Below are 27,345 nucleotides of genomic sequence, written 5' to 3'. Positions count from 1 at the left end.
GGACACTTTTTGACTATTTTGTGGAGGAGGTACCAGAAGAAGTGGACCTATATTTCCCATATACGAACTTGAACTATTTTTGAAATAAATATTGCGATGTGTTTGGACGAAATCGCTTACTCGGATTTGGTCCAAAGAAACATGCGATCTAAAACCAATATTTCGACGAGGCACATTTTCTTCCGTAGCATTGGTCATAAGACTGATGTTGTAAACGCTGTGAGACATTCAATATACTTAAAAAAATCTGTTAAGTTATAGCGATACTACAGTGGAAATGCTCTTCTGTGAGGTAACTATACAATTCGTGGGATCGAGTGAAAAATGCAGGACTTACAAATATTTTAATGTAATATTTATAGCATGACCATTTAGATAATTTAATATCAAGCAATCTTGTTTTATTTCAACACTTTTTTCAAACATTGCAAAATGTTTTCCAGCCTCTGTATAATGTTGTGGCAATCTGTCCTGCCCCCAATTCGGCATCACGTAAGCATTTTGTTACGTAGTTTCTACTTTATAGGTCTCTTCCTTGCAACGAATGTCGATTTCATGCTGCCACATGACAAAATAAACGCAACAAATTGCATGCCATTACAATTTTGCTATTTCCTTACACTTCCCTGTGAAAATGTGTCTGGAGCGCGCATCACGTGTGCATATACAGGTTTTCAAGCTGACCTACTACGATTATATTCCTGTTTGTGTGTGTGTGTGTATGTATTTGTGTTACAATTGTACATTGTGGACAAATTGTACGATTATTTCATTACACACAATGTGCAAAAGTTGTTGGGGCCATAGAACAGCTGTTTTTGCCACCATCTCCTCCTTCTCCGAAGCCAAAGAACAAGAGATACAGGTGCTACAGCCATAGTGTCTGGTTATTATGTAGGCCATGAACAAGTTTTCTGTTTGCAAAAGAAAATTTATTTTGTGGTCTTCTTTCAGCGACACGTTTTGCATTGTAATGCAGAAACATAGAACGAAAGAAAAAATAACATCACGCGAATGAACATTTTGGTTGGGGGAGTGTTCTTCAACTTTCGTTTTCTATTATCACAATTGTTTTTGTTATTCAATTGTCACTAAGTTTTTTTTTCTTCTTCAAATCAATCAATTATTTTCGTTTTTTTCCTTCTTTTTTCATCTACTGACAATTCTCAAAATTTTTGTTGTATGTGGTCAGTCTTGTTGGGTTTATGTTTTCGAATACACAATTTCTTTTTTTTTTGGCTGACATCCCAGTTTTAACAAATATGTTATTACATAAGAAGTTTTAGAATATGTCTTGCGTACTGCTGTTGTCTGATACAGAATTCCTAAAAAAAATGTTATGACAAACAATTATTACGAAATTTTATGAAATGGTAATCGAATTGAAATGTTTGTATGTGTGTTTGTTCTAGGGCGAATGTAATGGAGGATAACAAAATATTGTAATGTTTTTGTTTTCACTTTCACTTGGTTTTTATCTAAATGTCCTTGCTTCGGGTGTATTTGGGTCACACAATTTTTATTTGACTCCTTGGTGACCTCTATTGATAACATTGTTGCGGGCAATGGTTAAATCTTCAAATACGGAGAATAATACATTCCCACAGGCAACAAAATGTTTTTGAGCTTATATTATGCTAATAGATATATTAGGTTGGGGAAAAATAAATCCATTCTTTTTTCGGGAGATGGATGTACTGAAGATTTCTCGTAAAGTATCGATCCAACAATTTCAGATTTATGCTCGCTGGAAAGTTGACATTTCGCAGTAAAAAAAATATTTTGCTGTTTTTTGTTTGGCGCATTCAGTTGTGAGTTACAGGGTGTTAAAAATTTAAGTAAACAAAGAGAAAATATTACAGTTTTTCTTTGACAATGCCGAAAATGCAATCCAAGCGTCTAAAATTGTGAATGGTGTTTAGGGTTCTGATGGATGTCCATTTCCCCAACCTAATATTTCTATAGAGCAACCTCTTCTGGAACCTCTCTACAAATTATCATGTCCCAATACTATTCCTCAAGAGGAATCCTAACACAAAATTACAGGATTTTAGCTCTGTTTTCCCCAAATTTAAATTGTACTAAATTTAGTAACATTTAGTACGAATATGTACGAATTTACAAAACTATATACATAATTAAATTCTACACTCCAATAGTAATGTCCTATTCCAGCTCTAAGTGCGGCCCACCAAAAATTCAAATTTAGTACTATTTAGTACCCATTAGTATGAATTTCCAAAAATACATCCATACCCCAATCATACATTCCAAAAGTAACCATATTTCCAAATTTCACTGTTCCAGCTGTACCGGTTTACCCAAATGAAAATTGTACCAATTAAAGTACGATTTAGTACTTTTTGTACATATAAGTAAAACATTTCCAACCACATTTAGTACTGTTTAGTACTTTTCGTACACATGAGTACACACTTTCAAACCCATCTCCGTATATCGACCCTAATTCGCATTCCAAATTTCAAGTTTTTAGCTTTATCCATTCACATGCTACGAAATTGTACCAAATTTAGTACACTTATAGTTCGCATACTTATAGTTCGAATCTCCAAAAACCCCTTTGCTGTATCTATTCTATACTCCATCGTGACCCTCATTTAAAATTTAAGAGTTCTAGGTCAACAGGATCAGTAAATACAAATGGTATCAAATTTAGTACTTTTCGTACAATTCTAGTACGAATTTCTAAAAACCCAACCTTACTGTAATTTAGAATTACGTATTCTTGGAGAGCTAACAATAAAATTTAGGCATATTTCCAGGTTCTGACAAAGTCCACACATAAGGTTGCACCTAAACATTATTATGAGCAAATGTTGGGTCAAATCGGATGCTCCATTTGCATTATATTATAAATTTACTAGATATCTCCTAGCTTCGCACTTGATTTAACTGAGTTAGAAAGAGCACATGTCTGTCTCTCGTATGAACTAGGGTTATTGACTTCGCTCTAAAATTAACAAAATGGCGGACCTTTGAAAAAATATTTTTGGAAAATCGCCGATTTTTTACCAAAAACCAAGTTAAAAAATAAGGAAGATCTTCACCGATTGCCTTTATCCGATAGCTGTACACTCACAGAGAAGCGGGTAACAATTTAGAATCGATTGGGTCATTAGTTTTTGAGTTATCGTGCCCGCCATTCACCAAAAAGAAAAACCGCGTTTAAAGTTTGAGAAGCCCTTCAGCCGTCACTTGATGCTGACACAATAAATCGGCTATATCTTCAGAGTTCTTGAGATTTTCTCTTGAAATTGTAGGGACATTCTTGAATGAGTGCAGATTCGAATTAAATAGAAAAAAATTTTTTGACCCCGAGAATGGGGTCAAATGGTCCCCTTAGTAAGGAATATTTAAAAAAATCACACTTATAGAGTAAAATGTTAAACCACGTAGGCCTATTTTTTATTTTAAAAAAATCTCAATTTTTTCTATAGAATAAAATCTGTTCCCATTTATTGAAGATGTTTTAGCTATAAGAAAAAAATTAATCCTTTGTTATTACGAATGTTTTCCATAGAATTGTCGAGAATTTTTCTATAGAAAAAATGAGACTTCAGTTATTGAGGTTTTTTTTTTCCAAAATTTGTTTTATTTTGTCAGGAGTAATCCCAGTTTGTTGTGTCATAAAAATCAAATATTTATTTGTGGGGAAAGTATGGTATTGTCCACCAGGGATAAAGCAGGGAAGACTATAGTCGCGATGTGACGACACATAGCAGGGGCAAGTGAGGCAACAGGCACAAGAGTAATTTGGGTATAAAAGGGATTTTTTAAAGAATATATAAATAGCTTCTGGGGAGTATATCCCCAACAAAAAGCTAAGGGAACTGGCGAGATTCGAAACTATAGTCTTCCCTGCTTACCACGTGGTAGACATTATCGTACTTTCCCCATTAATAAATTGTTTGTATAAAACAACAAACTGGTATAACGCCTAACTATTTTGCAATAACAAAATACAAATCCCAAATACACTACCAACACAACAGAACATTTTTTATTGGATTTTTTCTATAGAAAACATTTTTATTTCTTTAAAAAAAGATATTTATTGACGTTTATTTTGCAATACAAAAGATATCTGTCCACAGCAATTTATTCTTAGCTAATTTGAGTTAGATCAATGTATCTATCTATTATGTATATTCATCCCACATTTTTCGCCCCCTACACTTTTCTTAATTTCAATTTCTATTTTGTTTAGCTTTTCTTTTCTAATGCATTAACACGAAATATATATATTTTCACTTTTTTGTCTTAACGCAGGCATTGACAATAAAATAATTATTGTGGTCTTCGCCTTCAGTATTTTTTGTTTGTCAAGTTTACTTATTTTTGGCCAAGGTATTATCAAATATTCATATAATATATTAAAAAGAAAACGAAATAACATAAAAATATAACATTTTTTATATTTGTGACAATAAAATAAAACGACATTCTAATTAGAAAAAATATATATATATAGTTGTTTCGTAAACAAATTGTTCTTTGTCTTTATTTTTTGCAAAATTGGTTTGCTAATGGCAAATCAAAACAGCTGTTGATTATATTATATGAATATTTATATATTTCATTATAACAATTTGTATGGATATTTTTAGTTAAAACCAGTAAGGAAAGTAGTAGAGTCGGACGGGGCCGACTATATGATACCCTTCACCACTATGTGTATATTAAACAGGACTATTAACATGAAATTGGATGAAATAAAATATGTGATATTTATCTAAATGTAAATCTACCTAGATCTATCCATAAACATGTCATTCGTTTGTTACAATGGGACAAAAGTATGTAAATCGACTTCAAACAAATATAAATAGGTCATCTGTTGTCCTATGTCTGTACTTCTAGAAAACGCAACTAAGTAATTCTATGCTCAATTTTATACGTTGTGCAAAATTTGATGTCAATCTGACTAACATGAGGAGTTTGATGTCCAATTTACTTGAAATCGGGCGAAAATATATATGGAAGCTCTATCCAAATATTAAGCGATTTCAAACAAACTTGTCACAGCTTAGGTTATACTAATTTCACAGCTTAGGTTATACCTATCAGCCTATTGGTTCCTTGGTGCGTCGATTACCTTAAATCGATTTATAATAAAAGGGAGCTATATCTAAATCTGGACCGATTTTCTCGAAACTTGGCAGACATCACTCTAGGCTCATTTCAGTACGTTATGCCAAATTTCGTGCAAATCGAAGGAAACATAGGGACTTTGGTGCACCATTTACATAAAATCGGACGAAACTATATATGGGAGCTATATCTAAATCAGGACCGATTTTTACGAAACTTGGCAGACATCATTCTAGGCTCATTTCAGTACGTTATGCCAAATTTCGTGCAAATCGAAGGATATTCAGGGACTTTGGTGCACCATTTACATGTAATCGGACGACACTATATATGGGAGCTATATCTAAATCTGGAGCGATTTTCACGAAACTTGGTAGACATCATTCTAGGCTCTATTCGGTACTTTATCCAAATTTCGTGCAAATCGAATTATATATAGGGACTTTGGGGCACCATTTCCCATATATATGGGAGCTATATCTAAATCAGGACCGATTTTTACGAAACTTGGCAGACATCATTCTAGGCTCATTTCAGTACGTTATGCCAAATTTCGTGCAAATCGAAGGATATTCAGGGACTTTGGTGCACCATTTACATGTAATCGGACGACACTATATATGGGAGCTATATCTAAATCTGGAGCGATTTTCACGAAACTTGGTAGACATCATTCTAGGCTCTATTCGGTACGTTATCCAAATTTCGTGCAAATCGAATTATATATAGGGACTTTGGGGCACCATTTCCCATATATATGGGAGCTATATCTAAATCTGGACCGATTTTCACGAAACTTGGCAGACATCATTCTAGGCTCAATTCAGTACGTTATGCCAAATTTCGTGCAAATCGAAAGATATATAGGGACTTTGGTGCACCATTTACATGAAATCGTACGAAACTATATATGGGAGCTATATCTAAATCTGGACCGATTTTCTCGAAACTTGGCACACATCACTCTAGGCTTAATTCAATACGTTATGCCAAAGTTCGTGCAAATCGAATCATATATAGGGATTTTGGGGCATCATTTACATGAAATCGGACGAAACTATATATGGGAGCTATATCTAAATCTGGACCGATTTTCACGAAACTTGGCAGACATCATTCTAGGCTCAATTTAGTACGTTATGCCAAATTTCGGGCAAATCGAAAGATATATAGGGACTTTGGGGCTCCATTTACATGAAATCGGACGAAACTATATATAGGAGCTATATCTAAATCTATACCGATTTCCTCGAAACTTGGCAGACATCACTCTAGGCTCAATTCAGTACGTTATGCCAAATTTCGTGCAAATCGAATCATATATAGGGATTTTGGGGCACCATTTACATGAAATCGGACGAAACTATATATGGGAGCTATATCTAAATCTGGACCGATTTTCTCGAAACTTGGCAGACATCACTCTAGGCTTAATTCAATACGTTGTGCCAAATTTCGGGCAAATCGAAAGATATATAGGGACTTTGGGGCTCCATTTACATGAAATCGGACGAAACTATATATGGGAGCTATATCTAAATCTGGACCGATTTTCACGAAACTTGGCAGACATCATTCTTGACCTAAATGATTAGGCTGTACCAAATTTCGTGCAAATCGGAAGATATATAGGGACCGTTTACATTAAATCGGTTAAATATATATATGGGAGCTATATCTAAATCTGAACCGATTTTTCCCAATTTCAATAGGGTTCGTCCTTGGGCCAAAGAAATATATATATAGTGCCAAATTTCATCCAAATCGGATCATAAATGCGATCTGTACTTTGCTCACAAAAATACATGGACAGACAGACAGACAGACGGACACGGAATGCATAAATCGACTTAGAAAGTGATTTTGCATATATCAAAAGGAATCATGTTATATATATTTCCTTATGTTACAAACATATGCACAAAGATATTTGTATACAGTGTGTAGTTTGAAATAACTCCAGTTGTTTTATGTTTCAAAGTAGTTCTTCTTGTTATCTATTTCACATCTGTTCACCATGGGGAAAGCATTCTCTTGGAAATTAAAATACACTATTTATCACTTATTAATTGTTTATAATTATTGAAATAGTCGATATATATTTTTTTAATTTTAATTATTTTGTGAATCAATAAAGTAATACGACTACTGACGTTCCCAAAAAATTGAGATAACAGAGAGTGTATTAACAAAAAATAAATCGCCGATAACAAAGAATGTCAATAACAAATTATTGATTTGAGATAAATTTTATTTCAAAACAATACAACAAATAACAATGTTTATTATTATCTGACCTAAATTTAATTATCTAATTTAAAGTAAATCACTTATTGTACTTTTTAATATTATCATGTATAATATTATGTTTTTGTGCGTATGTTTGTAACAGGCAAAAGGAAACGAGATAGATACATGGTTCTTTTTGAGAATATGCATAGAATTTCGAATTCTGAGTCGATTTATTCATGTTCTTCCGTCTGACCATGTTATATTGTAAACAAAGTACATGTCACATTTATGATCCGAATTGGATGAAATTTGGCACAGCTCATCCACTGAAAATGAATGAACCCTATTGAAATTGAAAAAATCGGTTCAGATTTAGATATAGCTCCCATATGAAATGATGCACCAAAGTCCTTATATATCTTTCGATTTGCACGAAATTTGGCATAGAGTCTAGAATGATATGTGTTAATTTTCCTGAAAATCAGTTCAGATTTAGATATAGCTCCCATATATACAGGGTGAGATAAACAAAAAAACTTCAAAAAACTTCAGACTGCTGTCATTTCTAAGCCACTCATCCGACAGCTGTTAAAATAATTCAAGTGACAGCTCATTATATTATTTACAAGCGTACAAAATCATTTGTGTGAGAATTTTCCAGAAAAAAGTTATTCGTGATGAAATTCCAGCGTCATAGTGTGATTTCTTTAGTTTTGGCTGAAAAACCACAAGTGACGATCGTTAGAGCACTCCAGCATTTAAATGTGAATAAATCTTTTGTGTCTCGCATTTATGAACCGAATTGGATGAAATTTGGCACAGCTCATCTATTAACCCTTTGAGCCTCGAATTTTTTTCCGCAATCTTTGAACAAATTTCTGTTCAGAGATTTAAAGCAACTATCCTAAATAGGATATGCACAAAATTTGACATCGCTACATCCTTGCATTCGGGAGATACAGTACATTCTTTTTATTAATTAAAGTCCAATATCAAGAAAACCAAATGCAAAATCTACAGAAAAATCATTTTAAATTATTCTCTATATTCATTTTTACAAGAATCAAAAACAATTCTGATGGTAGAATTCCTACAATTTGAAAAGGAAGCGATTTAAATACTTTGGACTGTATACACAAATTTGTACTGTACACAAATTTACCTTCTTCTCTATATTGAAAAGCTCATAACATTGCCAAAATTTGGAATTTTTAGATTTTTCTTTTGATATGTGTTGTCCATAATCAGGTCCTGACATATGAAATCCAAAAAATATACAGTGGCTCCATCGAATAATCGGACAAGTGTTTGTCAGATATAATAATGCTATACATTTCAAAAAAATGTCTACATGTGTAGTTTTTTTTCGCTTTTAGTTACACATTACTTACTTATATTTCTGAACTATACAAAAAGCAACAACTTTCCTAGTGATAAAAGTAAATGCAAATATGAACTTCAAAGCTGTATTTTGTTTGTCGTATTCATTTGTAAATTGCATTTAGATCAAGAAAGTGGTAAAACTTAATAAAAATAAATTTAAATGGCTCCAAAAGGGAAAAAATTCAGTGTGGAAATCAGACAATTAATAGATAAATTGAATTATGAAGGTAAAACAGTAAGAGAAATTGCCGTATTGGTTGGAATGAATAAATCTACTGTCCACGACATTATAAAGAGGTTCCGTGATGAGTTCAGATTGACCAATAAAAGCAGAGAAGGTCAATGGAAGATATTGAATGAGCGAGAAGAGCGTTCGATATTAAAAGAAATAAAACAATATCCATTTAAAAGCGCAAAAGAACTTAAAATAAATTTAAAAACTCGCACTTGAAAAGTTGTGTGCCTAAATACTATTCGCAATACATTACATAAATATGATTATTATGGAAGAGTTGCAAGAAAAAAAGCATTTATAAGCCTTAAAAATAAAAACAGTAGAATAAAATATGCCAAGGAGTTTTACTAAAATTAGAAGATTTTTGGAAGCAGGTAATTTGATGATAGATCATCTTAAAATACATTTCTATTGATAGTTTCCATTATATTAAGGATCTGTTTACTGACGAAAGCAAATTTAATTCGCACGGATCAGATGGAAAGATGTATGTGTGGCGTAAGCCAAATGCTGAATTTAATCATAAGAATACAAAAGCCACTGTTAAGCACGGATGAGGTTCTGTTATGTCTGCATGTCGAGTGCGGGAATATACAATTTGCATTTTATTGATGGTAAAATGGACAAATTTGTCTACCTCAACATTTTAAAACAAAATGTAAATCAAAGTGCAGACAAATTGGGTATCGCGAACAACTTTGCCTTTTATCAAGACAACGATCCCAAGCACACATCAGGTGTTGCAAAGCTTTGGTTGATCCATAACTGTCCCAAACTTATACAAACACCTGCACAGAGCCCAGACCTTAACGTAATTGAGCATCTTTGCGAAGAATTAGCTAGAAGAGTGTATGAAAAAAATGTAACTCCTTGGTACAGCTTAAGGAGGCTTTACTGAAATCGTGGAACTCCATAGAGCCGGAGGTATGCCAGAATTTGGTCAAATCAATACCGAAGCGTTTACAGGCCGTTCTGGACAACAAAGAATATGCAACTAAATATTAATTTCTCGATTTTTTGCATTTTTTGACATTGATACTTTGCATTGTCCGATTTTGCGTTGAGCACAATAAATTGAGTTAATTTTGTTTTTCTGGCGAAATTTACTGTTATCACTAGGAAAGTTGTTGTTTTTTGTATTGTTCAGAAATATAAGTAAGTAATGTGTAAATAAAAGCGAAAAAAACTACACATTTAAACAATTTTTTTGAAATGTATAGCATTATTATATCTGACAACCACTTGTCCGATTATTCGATGGAGCCACTGTATATCTACTAGGTGCTTATTAAATATAAGCTCTAAAACATGTTGTTGCCTGTTGGTAACATTGGGCCACAAAAGGTTAAAAATGAACGAACTCTATTAAAATTGGAAAAAATCGGTTCAGATTTGGATATAGCTCCCACATATATATTCGTCCGATTTAATGTAAATGGTGTACCAAAGTCCCTATATATTTTTCGATTTGCACGAAATTTGGCACAGCGTACTGAATTAAGTCTAGAATGATGTGTTTAGATTCCTGAAAATCAGTTTAGATTTGGATATAGCTTCCCTATATATAGGGTCCGATGAAAAAAATGCAACCAACTTCAGACTACTGTAATTTCTAAGCCACTCTTCCGACAGCTGTTAAACTTATTCCAGTGATAGCCCATTATATTGTTTATGTTATTCGTTATGGAATTCAAGATAGTGTGATTTCTTTATATTTGGCTGGAAAAACACAAGTAACCATCGTTAGAGCACTCCAGCATTTAAATGTGAATAAATCTGTTGTGTCTCGTACCATCGCTCGTTACCGTGATACTGGTAGCGTCCAAGGAATTGGACGGAAGAAAACAGCAACATCAGCAGAAATGGTTCGAAATGTAAAGAAGCGACTTGATCGAAACCCGCGTCGCAGTGGCCGAAAAATGGCTCGTGAGCTGAACATATCGCATTATTGCATTCGGCAAATACTGAAAAATGAGCTCGGGGTAATGGCAAGAACTTACACCGCAACAGAAAGAAAATAGACTCATAAGAGCTAAAGATTTGCTTTGCTTGACCGAAAGTGGTGAATTGCCCTTGAAACTGAATTTGGTTTTCTCTGACGAGAAAACATTCGTTGTCCAGCGGTTTGTAAACAAACAAAATGATCGTGTTTACTAGTCAAAGAGGTCAGCTGAAAATGTGCACCTTCGGTTGGCCACCTGAACTCAAGCGCGGGTCATCGTGATGGTATGGGCCGCCATAACAGCCGATGGTCGCTCTCCGCTCGTATTAATCGACCAGAATAAATGCCGAATATTATTGCGAAAATATTCTGGAGGGTGTATTAAAACCTTGGACACCCAAACATTTTGGTGGCAGATCTTGGACATTCTAACAGGACTCAGCACGCTCCACCCAAGAATGGTTACAAAATGAGGTTTCTCGCTTTATTTCCAGCGCACAATGGTCACCAAAATCTCCGGATACCAATCCGTTGGACTATTGTGTCTGGAGTATTTTGGAAAGCAAGGTTGACACTAAAAAATACAAAAGAGCAACCTTCATGCAGCGTGTGACGGTTTCATTGGCCGTTTGAAGGTCATAATACGTGCAAAAGGTGACCAATCGAACAAATCTAAACTTATTCTAAAATGTCATGTTATTTCCGATATTTTTGCTTTCATTCAATAAAATTAAAAAAATATATGGCATTTGACATTGTTGCTTTTTTTTATCTCACCCTGTTTTCAGAGAATTGAAGACTTCAGACCTCGATAAAGGTCCATGCTTTGACATAGCGCTCATATACGATGAGTGAAAATTTTCAAAAAAGGCTCCATATTTTGAAGTAGTTCCCATGTAGGGGTCGTCGACAATTTTATGCATTTTAAGGTCCTTGACGTACTTGCCAACGGAAGATCGTGTTATTTGGCATGTCGTCTTCTCAGAGTATACAAAACTTCCAGGCACAAAATTGTCGGTGGCATTTGAAGGTCCGAGACGTAATTACTTATCGAAGTGGCTGTCATTTTGTATTTCGTGTGTCCAGGCAGAAAATTGTCGGCTACACGTTCTCGCTTTGAAAATTTCTCCTATATTTTATGTACAGGGATTTTCCAATTGAAGAAACTGTAATTTGTTCCTTAATGGTTTCGGAGGTTTAAAGATTCAGAGGATAACAGAAAATTTGCAAAATAGGTCGATATTTTGAAATAGTTTCCATGTAAGAGTTGTGTCCGATTTAATTTATTTTAAGATCCTAGACGTAACCACAACCCGAAGTGGCTTTAATTTGGCATTTCGTGGGTAAGATATGAATAACCTCAAGGTAATATATCGATTAGTAGATTTTTTTCATAAAATATAGCTGTCATGTGGTGGCAAAGTTCTAACCGAACTTTTCGTCATTTTTACAACTTGATATTAATATTTTTTTGCTATTTAACCGGTATTCAGAATAGCTTTAAAACAATTTATCTTGATTTTGTAATACATTACAAGTTCAATGTCACTAAGAAAATTCTTTTCCAAGGGAAATACGTCATAATAATCAATTTTAGGGGACTCTATAATTATTTTATAATTATTAAATATTTTATTGGTCTTTTTTATCTTTATATCATGCGGTGTGAATTTTTTGTTTTGTTTTTTTACTACAAACAACAACAACAAAAAGTTGTGATAATGAAATTACCCCCGAAAAAACGGTAGTTGTCAGCTGACTTTGTCGGTGGTTATTTCAATGTTATCACATTTTTTGAAAAAAAAAAAATTGAATTTCATCACAAGATATCATCAAATTGTTTGGGCTGTTAAAACGAAAAGCTTCTTAATGTGAAGGGGTAAATCAGGTGAAAAAGAAAATCGTTGAGAGCAACTACTTTGTTGCTACATTGCTAGATTTAATCTAGCAGTCAGTCAGACCGTCATCCAAGCGATTATCTATTTTTTTTGCGTAAATTGTTTTGCTATTCTCAGGGCTTGGCTAATTAGAGTCATTTGTTTGGTGCGTTCTGTTCCGTTTTTCTGTTTTCTTTTGGGTCATAATTTCCCATTCACCGCCCCAATGTGATTCATAAAAACGAAAAACCGAACAGAATTGCTTGATTACACCCGGATAGTTTCAGCTGACTGTTCAGTCAGTCAGCCAGTGTCGATTTTTTCAGTTTATACAACTGGAACATATCGGCTGTTTGCTCTAGTTCAAAGTGGTTAACAACAACTACAAATAAAAAAATAAAAGCTGGAAACAAGTACTTATGGCAACCACTTGACATTCATTCATTCCATGATATCATTGACAACAACAGAAATTAGTTTGTGGGGGGTAGTTGCTGGGATTTAGACAAGAAATGAAATTTATGACGTTATTATCGAGAAATAGTAAAACTAAACAAATCGATTACTTATTTTGTTTTTGGGTGGAATGATATATGTATGTATGGTATATACATATATAAATTGGGAAATTTATGTGAATTGTTTTGTATTGGTAGATAATTATGGTTGTTGTTTTTTTTATTATTTTAAAGTTTTTTTTCGATTTATAGTAACAAATATTGGTTATCAGGTAAAATACATGTGCAATTTATTTACGCACATCTTTAATGTTAGCTAATTATTAAATACTAAAATATATAAAAATCGTGTACTATTCGCCAAAATTGCATACGATATCAGTCCATCGAAAATGTGACTTCTGTCTGTCCGCCTGTCTATTGCAATCTCTATATAGACCGAAATATTTGAAATAGAGCTTCGAAAGTTTGTACTGGCAATGTTATTACTCGTAGGATGATTGGTATTGCAAAGGGGGTATATCTGTCCACGTTTTGGTATGTCCCCCATATAATGGTATCCACAAATATTCGGAATTATGGGATTTTGTACACATTTATCAACCGAATTGGCTGACATTTTTTACGATTGGTTCTCTGTGGGTAGAAAATCTTCCTAATATTATCAATATTGATTCACTCTTTAGTGAATGCCTCATATAACGCTACATCCAAAATACGTTTTTTGGGAGCTTTGACGCTTTGGAATTACACACAGATTTTACCATTAGCTTTATATAAGATATATATCTGTTTTTATCAAAGAAGTTTAAGATTTAATACTGAAATCGGTTATTCAATTCGCTGCAAATTCAATGTATAAGTTTATACAATATTGACCATTTGTGAGGGAGGTACTGGAAGGAATGGACCAATGGTTACCATCTCTGGACTCAATCTAAGCCAGATAAAGACTATATATTGTCCAAAGTGTGGTTCAAATCGTTCAAACTGTTAATTTTTGCCATTTGTGGGGGAGATAACAGAAAGAGGTTCCTATCTCTGGACTTAATCTAGGCTAGATAAAGGTAATAGATTGTACAAAATGTGCTTAAAATCGAACATTCCATTCGCCTGTTAGAGGATTTATAAATATTGAACATTATTACCATTTGTGGGGAAGGTACCAGAAGGAGTGAACCAATGGGTCCCATCTTCACAGTTGATTTAGACTTCGTAAAGATATTGAGTTGTGCAAAGTTTAGTTCAAATCGGATAGTCCGTTCACATGATATTATAAAATTATATTTTAGTACTATTTTGACCATTTTCTGGGGGAGCTACCAGAAGGAGTGGGCCGATATTCTCCATCTTCGAACTTAAACTAAATTTAGAAGAAATATTACGATGAGCAAAGTTTGGATAGAATCGATTTCTCCTATATCCGCCGTTTTATTGGACGGAATTGAATATGAATGAGCTCATTAGATCTGGCACGTAAAAAAACTAAAATCACGCGGGGTTCCACGGAATTTGAATGGACTTTCTTAATTTTAGACTCAAAAAATATGTTTTTTATAAAAATTTACGCACCAAATTTTCGTCTTTGGAACCCAATTGCAAGGAAGCTACAGTGAGCACATTCATGAGATATACACTAAACAAAGCAGAATCACGAGTTCTACAATCCTATAATTAGTTTATTCTATTATCTGGATGCGCATCCTAATTATAAGAAGAAGAAAACACGGAAAATCCGGCTTCCACATGTCAGCATCCATTTTGAGTGGATGCAGTGATTATATCGAAAAATCTTACATTAGAACCATATTGTCCATGGGGTATTCTGCAACTTAGTCACTGATCACATGTGCGTGCGTTGTGTAGTTTAGCCACACATCGGGAATGAACACAAAAAAACTCGTTGGCTTCAACACATTTTCACCCATTTTTTTTTTTTACATTACCACCATCACAGCTTCCACGCAACTTATTATTTATTACCAATATTTTAAGATTTTGACAAAAACACTTCATTTTAAAGAATTGAATTTAAATTTTATGCAATATGTTCATATTTCGCGAGTTATAACCTTGCAAACCTCAGCTTATAGGAATTTAAAAGATTTTTGTAATTTCCCGTATATATTTGGCAAAAATATTAGCTTTTTTCTGGTTATGGGAATTTTTACATGTATTCTAAGCGAAATTCATTTAAAATATGGACAAAAATAAACTATAAAAAAAATGTTATTTAAAATATAAAAAAAAAAATAAACTGTGAATGAATCAAACAAATATCCCGCCAATTTTACACATTTTAATAGTTTCTGAACCGAATGACTATTGGTATTGATTTCATAGTCCTAATCTCATTTCTCCTGGAACGTTTTGCCATAAATGACCCATCCTTGTTAGTATTTTAAATGTCCATATAAAGGGTATTATACCACCTATTGGAGCAGATTTATATTTTTCATTCATTTTTTATTTTACTTAAAATTTATTTAATTTAATAAATTTTTGTTTTGTTTTATTATATTATATTTATTTTATAAATTAAATATGAATTAATAATTTTAATGTAAACATAATATGAAGTTCTTAGTTGTAAAAATTAGTATTTAAATAGTATGTAAAATTACAATTAGATGTAGAATAATAAGATAATGGAATAGAATGAAATAAAGTTATTGGTGTGAATTAAACCGCCAATGAAACACATCTTTCTTTTCGCTGTCCGAAAATTTGCCATTACGGAATTTCAGACGGAAAGACCAACTAATTCTATATAGTTGGTCTTTCCGTTACTTAATAGCGGTGAAAAAATAGGGCCATTATTTCATATAGACTGCAGCGTATGCATACATTTCATACCAAATTTCATTTTTTGTTTTTGTCCAATGAGGCTGTGATCGATTCGCTTACGAAAACTTCTTTTGAAAACTTTTGTTTGAAACAATAAGTATATTAATTTAATAACGCATTACATCATTTCTTATTTAATAATAAATATTTAACCGGTTTGAACACGATTAAATGTTTGTGAAGTATCTAGAATAATGTTCCCAGCTTTTGTGTACCAACAGAAGCATTCGCATAGAATATTTCTAGATTTGTCGTAATAAACAAATACGATCGTAAACTTCCTCAAAACATATTATGTAGAACATCATCATATGTTTACCTTGTGATTTCGACGAATTTTTACACATCATGGGAATTTGTTCGGCAGCAAAAACAAACCATATCCATAAACTCTGCTAACACCATAGCACTCATTATTTGTTTTAGATGTCCGAATTAAAATGGGAAGAGAGACAATATCATCATAGATAAGAATGTTTTTATTTGTTACTATTTACTTTATTCATTAACAAATAAATAACTATGTACTCTTCGTATGTTGTTTTTTGATTTGATTCGCTTGCATTCGTCAGAATTTTGTTTCATCATATTTTTTTTAGAGTTGTGACGAAGTTTTGCTTTCATGAATGATGGACGGAAAGATTCATATCAGCAGCTAATTGACATTAGACGCGTTAAAAATGTGTTTTTGCTGTTGTCTAAACATAAGAGGTGTGTTTTTTTTTATTTTTTATTCATTTGGTTATAACGATATTTAATGGGTTTGTACATTATTTAATTATTTTAGTTAGGGAAGTACTATATGCTTTTTAATATCATAAAGTAGTTTATTTTTACAAACAATGCTATTTACCACATTCCGTCAATTTAATTTATGTCTATGTGTAGTGTATATTAAAATTGTCATTCGGTTTAAAACACCGCGAAATATTTGTCGAAGTCCTTATAAAGTATATACACTTGACCAGAATAAAACTTGTAGAGCTAGTCATGTCCATATGTATGTTTAAATTACGATGCAGATCGAAATAATTGAGACGGATTTTAAAATGTGCACATATTGAATAGATCGGTCCCCATTTTAGTATAGTCCCACTAATGGGTACTATGCATGTTTCATTAGGATTTTCCAATGAAAGTGGCCATAATTTAGCATTTCGAGTTCTTGGAGAGTACAAAATATCTTTCCAGAACGTTTTCAATATGTTTCAATATATGTTTCCGCCCCATTGTAGGTTTGCTGAAGACGCACAACTCATTTTCCAACCGAAGTGTCATTCAATACTCTTGGTGGTTAAATAATACCCTCTACCCTCTAATTTGTTATTTCGTTTATAGTAACTTCAAATATTCACGATAATTCCAGAAATGTTACAAGTAGCCTAGTTGCATTTTCGATGTCCTTTTCGAAAATTCATACCAAAAAGTTGTAACCCTCAGTGGGACCTAACCTATTTTCCCTTTATATGGAATTAAAGTCAGGCCATTGTGCAGTGGATGGAACATATGCAGAACAAAGAAAGATCACCATATTAATAACAAAATTCCAATCCCCAGATATGATGAAAAGACTACTAGAAATCCAAGCAACACACGAGAGGCGAAGAAAGAAAACTCCCGAAGTGGAAATAATCCCTGAACAGTTTTGGAAGTGGGGTATAAGTTTTGCAGGATAAAATAAACCTCTCTAACTCAATATGATCACTGTGATGCCAGAAGCATTCCATGGACGGTTCCGGAAAGTTATGAAAATTTGTCCTTCCGATATTTATGGATAACTTAGAGGACGAAATTCGAGGGCAGAAGCCTGGTAGCCATTCTAGTCGAGTTCTTCTAAGTCGAGACTGGAATAAGTACTCTTGGCGGGGAAAGTAACGGCATGCTTTAGAGTTAGAGACCTGAATAAGTATTAAAAAAGGAATCTGCGACAAGAGACCTTAGTAGAACTCAAATAAGGATATCACAGGATTCGACAAAGGAGTTGAAATATTCTGGGATATAGAGACCGGGATAAGTACTCTTCGACTAGCTTCTTACTTACTTCGTTGGCTCGAGACAGAACATTAGTTCAATAAGCCGAACTTAAAAAATATTTCCAGGCGCGTCGATCTTGTGCGCAGTTTTTCCAATTTAAATGACCGTGCTTCGAGATATTACCTTTCACTTGGCCTTTTCCTCCCCAATTGGCTTTCATATGCCTTTTAGCTTGGGCGATCCTCATCCAATCGCACAACATGACCTAGCCACCGCAGTCGCTGCAGCTCGAATCGTCTATGTCGATGTCCGTGTACATATGGTATAGTTCGTGGTTCATTCGACACCGATATTCCGCATCGACGCAGATCGGTATATAGATTTGTCGGAAAATCGCTCTCTCTCAAGGATGTTAAATATGTAACACAATAGGAGCTTATCTTGTCTAAGCCCTAGTTCGGTGTTAAAGGGTTTCAAAAATGGCTTTCCGACTTAACTGCTGATCTGTGTCAGTTAAAGTTATCCTGCATAGACGTATTAACGCAGACCCTTTAGAGCGGATAGTACTATTGAATGCGGCTTCATTGCTGACGAATATGTGATGTGTTTTTCGTGTGCCTTTTCCAGGATTTAGCGCAGTGTAAATATCTGGTCTATTGTGAATTTGACAGGTCTTAAATCGCATTGGTACGGTCCAATTATGTCATTGACCATTGCCTTCAGTCGTTCACACCGTACGATGAATAACATTTATATGCGATGGAAAGGAGACTAATTCCTAGTCTCCTTTTTTTTGTGTACAGGGCACAGAATGCTGATATTCCAATCATTGGGAACGTATTCTTCTAGCCATATTGTACTTATCAGCTGGTGCGTATTACTGATCAATATTTGCCCACCGGTCTTGAAAAAGTTCAACAGGTAACACATCGGCAACTGCTGCTTTATTATTCATTGATTGCTATTCTGACCTCATCTCGGCTAGGTGGTATACACTCTATACCGGAATATATTATTGGTTCTGGGGGAAGATATCCAAAACCGCCACTATTTGATACCAGAAGCTTTGCAAAATGCTTCCTTCATATCCTCAACCCGCTATCTGTATATGCACGAGATATCCTTTTTCATCGTTAGAGGAGGATGTGCTTGCACAAATATCTTCAGTTCGATGTTTAAATGAACTTTAGAAGCCTTAAGACTTTTTTCATTTAAACTTTTAATTCAAAATACGGTAAAGTGCCATAGTTATTTCCGATCTACAAATTTTTGTCATATTTCAATATTACTATAACACTTATTTTTCATACTAATATTAAAATGTTATATACTAATTTTATTCTGTATGCCTTTTCTTTACAGTTTATATGGCAATTTAACAAAAATATGTGCCTCCGCTGCTGCACGCCAACCCCACCAGTCAGTCACAAATCCCACAACTGCCAGCACTGCTGTGGCGATCAACGACACACAAACTCGCGAATATCATGAAGTGGTCGGTGATATTCTCTGCCCCTCGCAAGTGATGGGTATCGATCACATTCGAGATCCACGTCTAAATAAAGTGAGTACAACAATTTGTATAATGGCTGGCCAATCAGGCATGACACTCAAAAAACGTTAGTCCAGTGCTGCCCTTGGTCATTATCATCCATGACACATGGATTACATTGCATCTATGTGGCATGCGGCGGCGTTTATGTCATTTGAGAGCGTTTGTAAAACTGACACTAAATTTAAATTTTATTCAAATTTTTGTGTTTTTTTTAATTTTTGCATTCAACCCCATGTAGGGTTTAGCTTTCACCCTCGAAGAACGACAAGTATTAGGCATCCATGGCCTGCAGCCTGCCCGCTTTAAAACTCAGGAAGAACAATTGGAATTGTGTAAAATAGCTGTGAATCGTTATAGCGAAGCGTTGAACAAGTATTTGTATTTGAGCGATTTGCAAGATCGTAATGAACGTCTGTTTTTCCGTTTTCTCTCCGAGAATATTGAAGAAATGATGCCAATTATTTATACACCAACTGTCGGTTTGGCATGTCAACGTTTCGGTTTGATTTATCGTCGGCCACGTGGTCTATTTGTAACAATAAATGATCGTGGTCATGTCTTTGATGTTATTAAGAATTGGTAAGTAATAGAATAATCGCATAATATATGATTCGGAAAGGGTCGAATATGCGATACTGGTCACATTAGACTTTAGTCCTTTCCTTACCAACAATGGAATGGGTTTATGCCCAAAAATGTTTACACCACCAACCTACTGTCAGTTTTACCCTTTTTACTAACATTTCTTTTCTTTCTTCCCCTTAGGCCCGAACCCGATGTCCGTGCCATTGTCGTAACCGATGGTGAACGTATTCTCGGCTTGGGTGATTTGGGTGCATCTGGTATGGGTATACCTGTCGGCAAGTTGGCCCTATACACCGCTTTGGCTGGCATCAAACCTCACCAATGTCTACCAATTTTGATTGATGTCGGCACAAATAACATTGATCTCCTCGAAGATCCTCTGTATGTGGGTCTGCGACAAAAACGTGTTGTTGGCCGTGAATATGATGATTTCATTGATGAATTCATGCAAGCCGTGGTCAAACGTTACGGTCAAAATACTTTGATCCAATTTGAAGATTTTGGCAATCATAATGCATTTAGGTTCCTCGATAAATATCGCAATACTTATTGTACCTTTAACGATGATATTCAGGGTACTGCCTCCGTGGCGGTGGCTGGCTTATATGCCAGTAAACGTATTACGGGTAGAAGTTTTGCCGAATATACTTTCCTATTTGCCGGTGCCGGTGAAGCTGCTATTGGTATTGCTGATTTGGTGGTGAAAGCTATGGTTGCCGAAGGTGTTTCATTGGAGGTGGGTTTGGAAAATGATGTCGATTTTTTTTTTTGGGATATTTTGTGATTATTTTTGTTTATTATATTCTAGGAAGCCCGTAGCAAAATCTGGATGGTGGATATTGATGGTCTCTTGACAACCACTCGCAAAGATGGCAACCTTGAGGGCCACAAATGCAACTATGCCAAAGATGTTGAACCCATGAAGAATTTAGAAGATATTGTTGAAAAAGTTAAACCTAATGTAGGTGTATTTTGTTATAAAAAATCTGAGAATATTTAAGTGAGCTTTTTTCTCATTCGAGTCGAGCTCACTCACACACTTAAAATCCATGCAAATGATCATCGCCCTTACTGGCAAAATTCGAATAAAGAAATATGATTACAACTGAGCATGGCTACGATTCGAACCTTTGTTCCAGAGCCATAGAAATGTTGCCAGACCACATAGCGTTCTGAACCACTAAGGCACTTCCGACGTCGAAACGCGTCGCATTATGGTGCATACATAGGTTCTTCCCCTGACTTTCCTTTGCATTTCAAAACTACGATCACTAAGCTCGACTTGAGAGAGAAAAAAAAACTTACTTAAAAACTATTTAAATAATCATTGTCCTTACAAGAAAAAATAAAATAAATAATAAATATTTTAATTCCATAACATTTTACTTAATTTCAGGTATTAATTGGTGCTTCAGCCGCTGCCGGTATTTTCACTCCTAAAATCCTACAAACAATGGCTGCCAATAATGAACGCCCCGTTGTATTCGCTTTGTCAAATCCTACAAGCAAAGCTGAATGTACTGCCGAGCAGGCATATCAAAATACGGAGGTAAGTCAACTTTTTGTCAAGATCGTTTTATAATTTCTAGTTTTATTTTTTACTCAAAAGGAGAATATAATACTTAGATTCACCCTTTTGTAGGATTAAATATTTGAATGATATTTATGGAAGATGCTTTCCTCGTGGAAGCAAAAATGTATCAATTATTTCCTAGGTATATTGAGTATGGCTCTAAAACTTCTTATCTTTAACATAGCCTTTGGTCCATGTTGTACTAGTATTTAGTATGTAGAAGAATTTGAAAATGTCTATCACAAGTCGTTAAAAGGGCATCTTCAAGGATTGATCCCAATGTCAGTAAATATTCTCAGGAATGCTCCAGGATTATTTCATTGGTCGCAGAACATAAATTGAACAAATGGTTAGAGCATCTAAACTCAGAAAAAAATATCATAGAAATCTGTAATTACGTTAAACGAGGAATGACGACTGATCTGAAAAGTAGCTTCCTATTGAATGGCAATAACCGCCTGGTACTAGAGGATTTCATAAGCATCCGACATCATCTCTCAACGCTTCACTTTTCTTAGCCATAGGACTTCTAAACTCAAAAGAAAGGATGATAAAACTCTTCAGTCACGTTAAACGAGGAATTGTTTAGCTTCCTATTGGAGGCAATAACCTTCTGGTACTAGGGAATTTCAATGCTCACCATGAGTTGTGGCATTCCGTCCTAGGTAATGGACCAGAGGGAAAAAGTGCTGGCAGAGAAAATTGATAGCTCCACGTTCTGCTCGTTTAATGAGGATGCCCCCACCAGAATAAGGGTAGAGTGTCACAGTTCGCCAGACATAACCATTGTGTCACCCGGTCTGATAATTACGTCTACTGGCAGCCTGTCCTTTCTCTTGGGTCAGACAACCACCCTATAATCGTCTCCTTCAGCAGACCGACCGATTTCATGGCCTCTGAACGGCACCCTTTCCCTAACCATAGGAAAGTCAGTTGGCAAGGATTCAGAGAGCTTATCAACCAGCGTTTCAGATAAGCTATGAAAGCTTTTGATGTACGGGTAGCAGAAAGGGAATTCCGAGACATCATTGCAACTGCAGCCCCTAGGTTGATACCTGCTGTGACCGAATACCTGAGATGGAGACATAAGACGTGATGTGATCCGACGATCTAACCCAGCAGATCCCACAATCAGGGAACTCACGTTGTAGATCAGCAGATTAGTCGCGGAATAAATAGTTCAAGCATCTGAAGAGTTGCAACATCAGAACCGGTGTGAGTAAACTGTGGGCAACGGTTACATCGCTTTCAACCCTGGTAAGAAGGATGATAGGACGTCAGTCTCATTTAACCACAAAACTGTGACTGATCAGAAGCGATGAAAGTGACAGGGTCAAGTGTACTACGTCGTATATGATCTCTTTCCATCGAGGAGGTACCACCACTGTTTACAATGGGTTATGTTACATGTGTTATCCGTATGTCGTTCTGCGCGCTTTGGGTCCTGATGGAATATCCATGGTTATGCTGAAACAACTGGACGAATAGCCACGCACATCATTCCCGAAGCCTGGACAATGGAGGATGGTTCCACAACTGAAGCCAGGCAATGATGCCAACAAAGGTGAATCATACAGACCGATTTTACTTTTGTAAGCAGCAGCGAAGACTTTTGAGGCATTACTCTTACCCAGGGTTCCGGAGACGAAGATCTCTTCCTTACGTCCGCATAGCATTATGCTTTCCACCATCATATGGTGGATTAAAATTCCCCACCCAGACGTGTCCTTTTGAGCAGGTCTAAAAAGTATTCATAGTGATGCAGTAAATGCAGGGCTGAATAAATACAGTGTGAATGTCGTCCTCGGTGCTCACGCCCACCCTTCGCAGCTGAAGGACAGTAGCTGCTGAGACTAATTTTGTAGCCTTCTCCAACCTGGGGATTATGAAAATACCTTCCATGAAATGTGACCACATGGAATGGTAAGATAAAAATGCCACTGAATTAAAAGATCGATGGACAAACAAATTCCGTCCACCAACTACAACATGCTGGCACAAAAAAGATAGAAACAGAGACCTCCAGTAACTCGGCGTAGCACCTGGGGAGTTGGTAAATTAATCTTATTGATGGGTTTGATGGCATATGTTGGAACTGTAAACTGGGTTTCACATCAAGCCCGTTTCCATGAGGAGACCTTGTATTACCTGCCTAGTTGTTACCGAGAAATTGACCAAATTATTATATAGCGGAATCTGCATGATCAAAAAAGGGATATTTGGTCCAAAGTTAAAATAAAGTGTGAATTTGTAGCCATGAGTACAGTGCAATCATCATCACTAGCACTGGGCGAATTGATGATATCCCAACATGAGCTACAAGTCCATACACTAACTTATATAATTTCGATATCTAGCCAAATCAAGAGGATCTAATAGAACTGCTGTCGAAGTCATGAGGATCTAATAGTACAGCTGTCGAAGTCAACGTTTTATGATCGAAATTCAGATTATATATTTTCAATAGCCTCACCAATACTACCCACATAACATTAAGGGATTTCGAAGATACAAGCAATTTAGTAAAGATCGAAATAAACATAGGAAGAATGTAAAATATATATCTACCACATTGGCCGCTACCAATCCCGTTTCTGCAACAGTGGGTTCTACAATCTAAAACCTTCGATACTAATTAAGCCTCATATTATTACGTGGACAATATATAAAAGATTCTCTTGCTTTTTTTAACTCAATATTTTTACAAAATTATGTACATTTTATTTCCAGGGACGTGTTATCTTCTCTTCGGGTTCACCCTTCCCTCCCGTGACCATTGGCGATAAGACTTTCTATCCTGGCCAAGGTAACAATGCCTATATTTTCCCAGGTGTTGCTTTGGGTGTAATTGCCACCGGTACACATCATATTCCCGATGATATGTTCCTAATTGCCTCACAAGAACTTGCCAATTACGTCTCGGATACCGATTTGGAACGTGGCTCTCTGTATCCACCTCTATCATCGATTCGTGAAATTTCGATGCGTATTGCTATGGGTGTTACCAAGTGTGCATATGACAAAGGTATGATTTATTTCTTCGGAATTTTGGAATTGAATGCTAAAAAATAAAATATTTATATTTTTTAAAACAGGTCTTGCCTCAACCTATCCCGAACCACAGGACAAACGCAAATGGTTGGAAGAACAATTGTACAATTTCAATTATGAAAGCTCATTGCCAGTGACCTGGGTGTGGCCCCGGATGCCCTACATTAAGACCCGTGACTTAAATCCCACAAAACTCTTTGGAGACTCAAGTGATTAATTTTGCATTTTTTCTTTCTTTTTTCTCTCTTTCTCTGTGTATTATTGCAGGCGATGAAAGTCCTCTCTTAGCTGCCATTAAATAAATGTTTTGGCTAACACCATTCACAACTGCATCTAAATATTGAAACTAATCCACACAAATTCTAGAACCAAAGAAACCAATAACCAATTAGTTGCCATCTCCTATACAACTTGATCTATCTATCTCTCTAACAACTATATTATTTTTCTCAAAGCGTTTTGATTTGTTTTCGATTACAACACCACCAAAAACACCGAGTATTACTACTACCCATCATAGTTTTTGTTCGACTATCCTATGTTTGACAACACTTCTACTTCAAACTACACGCCTAACTAATTTTAATTCTTCACATTAAAATATTTCTTATTTACTTTGGCCTTTGGAAGTGGATTCCAAACGATTTTACACCAAAACAAAATACTATTTTAATTTAAAGTGTAGTTTTTAGTTTATTAGCCACATTTATTAAAACGAAACGAACGAATGCAAAAAATCAACTATTTAAAAAAATGAATGCCAACTATTTACAAACAAAATTTATTGTAATAATGACAATGTGCCTGTGTGTTTGTGTTCCTAAAAGAGAATTTAAATGTATTTTCGAGAAATCTTAATTTATCAAGAGCTAGATATGTTAATGAAAAAGATTATGCCACTGGATCCTAGAATGAAGCCTGGAATTGGCAAAATTTCGTATCAATTGAACAAACATTAGGTGTTTAGTGCTATTTAGCGTGTTGTGTCAACGACTGAAGCCAATGGTGAATGACATTATCAGACCATTTAATTTGAATAAAAAATGTGATCTTTATACTTTTAAAATACAAGGACGGCCGGAGAGACATTCATTAAAATCGACTCAGAAAGTAAATCTATATTCAACCGTTTAAATAAGTTGTTGTTGTAGCAGCCCACAATGGCACAATGGACTGAGGTGGCAGACGTTGGCCGAGTAAGACTCGGGTCTTTTCGGATCGTAGACCCCTCTGACGTGGAAACGACCGTCTTGTGTTCGTCCTTTCCCCACAGAATATTTCAGTGGCATAACAAAGACTTAAAATATTGTTCGAATGATCCTAATTTTGATTTTTTTGAAAATACAATTACACTACTACTACCACACACCACATTGTTATTAAACAAGAAAATTAAATTAATTAACTAAATAATAATTATATATATATTGTATGTCATCTAGTCAAACAAAAATTAGAAGACTTTAAAACAGTATTTCAATGCATAGAATAGAAAATTTGTGTGGGTTGTTTTACTTTTTTTCTGTATTATTAGTTTTAAACAATTATTTAATTTATATATTTATAAAAAAAAATAACATCATATATACTTTGTAAGCTTTGCTTTCTCGCCTAGAAAGTAGATACTTGCAATTGATTGTAAACAACAACAAAAAATAATAACATTTTGTATATGCTTTTTTTAACATTATTTTCATTTTTTCCTTTTTTTTTTTGTATTTTCATATAATAGTTATTTTTTCTTTTCTTTCATCTAATTCCACGCTTTTATTTGGCTTGCTTTTTTTGTTTGGCATGGTATTTATAAAATGGATCTTTTTTAACCTCTCTATTTAACCCACTTCCTTCCTGACTTCTTCGCCTTCGCCTAGCTTTATGGAATTCCTTTCCATCTTCTACTTGCTACCTTTCGTCGTTACGTTTTTTCCTCTATTGTTTTTTGTCTAAATGAAAGAAATGTTGACTGACTGTTGTTTTATTTTTCTCGTTTTTTTTTTCTTCTCCTTCTCTACCAAAAAAATATCTCTTTTTTTGTATTTCTTTTTCTAGAAGATACACAGAAGTAAAAAACTTGTAATCATACCTTGAGTTGTACAGAAAAACTTAAATAAATCTCTGCAACAAAAAACATCGCTCGTTGTTCGTTCATACAAATAAAAAAATTAAACAAATCCTCCTTAGAAACGAATGCGAAACAAAATATCTGCCGCTTGATGAATTATCAAAATACACCACACTTTGCAACCAACACAATCACCAACTACATCCATACGTAAAGGAAAAAAAGATTCATTGTCTTATTTTTTAAATTTTAATTCATACATTTATTTTAATTTCCTATTTTTTCTATATTTTCTTTAGTTAGCCTCATTATTTATATATGTATGTATATATTTCAAAGAAAACAAAACAAAAACACAAAATGTCCATTTAATTTAATTTTAAATACGAATGTAATTTTAATTTTATTAGTTCAATTTTGAAATTGTCAACAACAACAAATGAAAGTTACAAACAAACA

General features: G+C 34.7%; 1 protein-coding gene across 2 annotated transcripts in view; it reads left to right on the top strand.

The window, feature by feature from the left end:
- LOC133325278 (NADP-dependent malic enzyme-like) overlaps positions 1-26,944 on the top strand; it is a 34,272-nt gene extending 7,328 nt beyond the window's left edge. Inside the window, exons 2-9 of one of the 2 annotated variants that reach the window (XM_061534065.1) lie at positions 19,423-19,624; positions 19,854-20,194; positions 20,381-20,936; positions 21,009-21,161; positions 21,597-21,749; positions 24,504-24,798; positions 24,869-25,033; positions 26,874-26,944. In XM_061534065.1, the coding sequence (XP_061390049.1) occupies positions 19,423-19,624; positions 19,854-20,194; positions 20,381-20,936; positions 21,009-21,161; positions 21,597-21,749; positions 24,504-24,798; positions 24,869-25,033; positions 26,874-26,890 (1,882 nt within the window). In that variant the 3' untranslated portion in view covers positions 26,891-26,944. Of the gene's footprint in view, positions 1-19,422; positions 19,625-19,853; positions 20,195-20,380; positions 20,937-21,008; positions 21,162-21,596; positions 21,750-24,503; positions 24,799-24,868; positions 25,034-25,091; positions 25,208-26,873 lie in introns of those variants that run through there. The other variant, XM_061534066.1, reaches the window with a different exon arrangement.
- Positions 26,945-27,345: the final 401 nt, after the last annotated feature.

This window comes from Musca vetustissima, unplaced genomic scaffold, assembly GCF_032173495.1.
Source record: "Musca vetustissima isolate MV318-11 ecotype Yass unplaced genomic scaffold, APGP_CSIRO_Mvet_v1 utg10441, whole genome shotgun sequence".
Classification (NCBI taxonomy): Eukaryota; Metazoa; Arthropoda; class Insecta; order Diptera; family Muscidae; genus Musca; species Musca vetustissima.
Note: the sequence above shows the minus strand (reverse complement) of the source record. Positions and strands in the feature narration are given on the sequence as shown.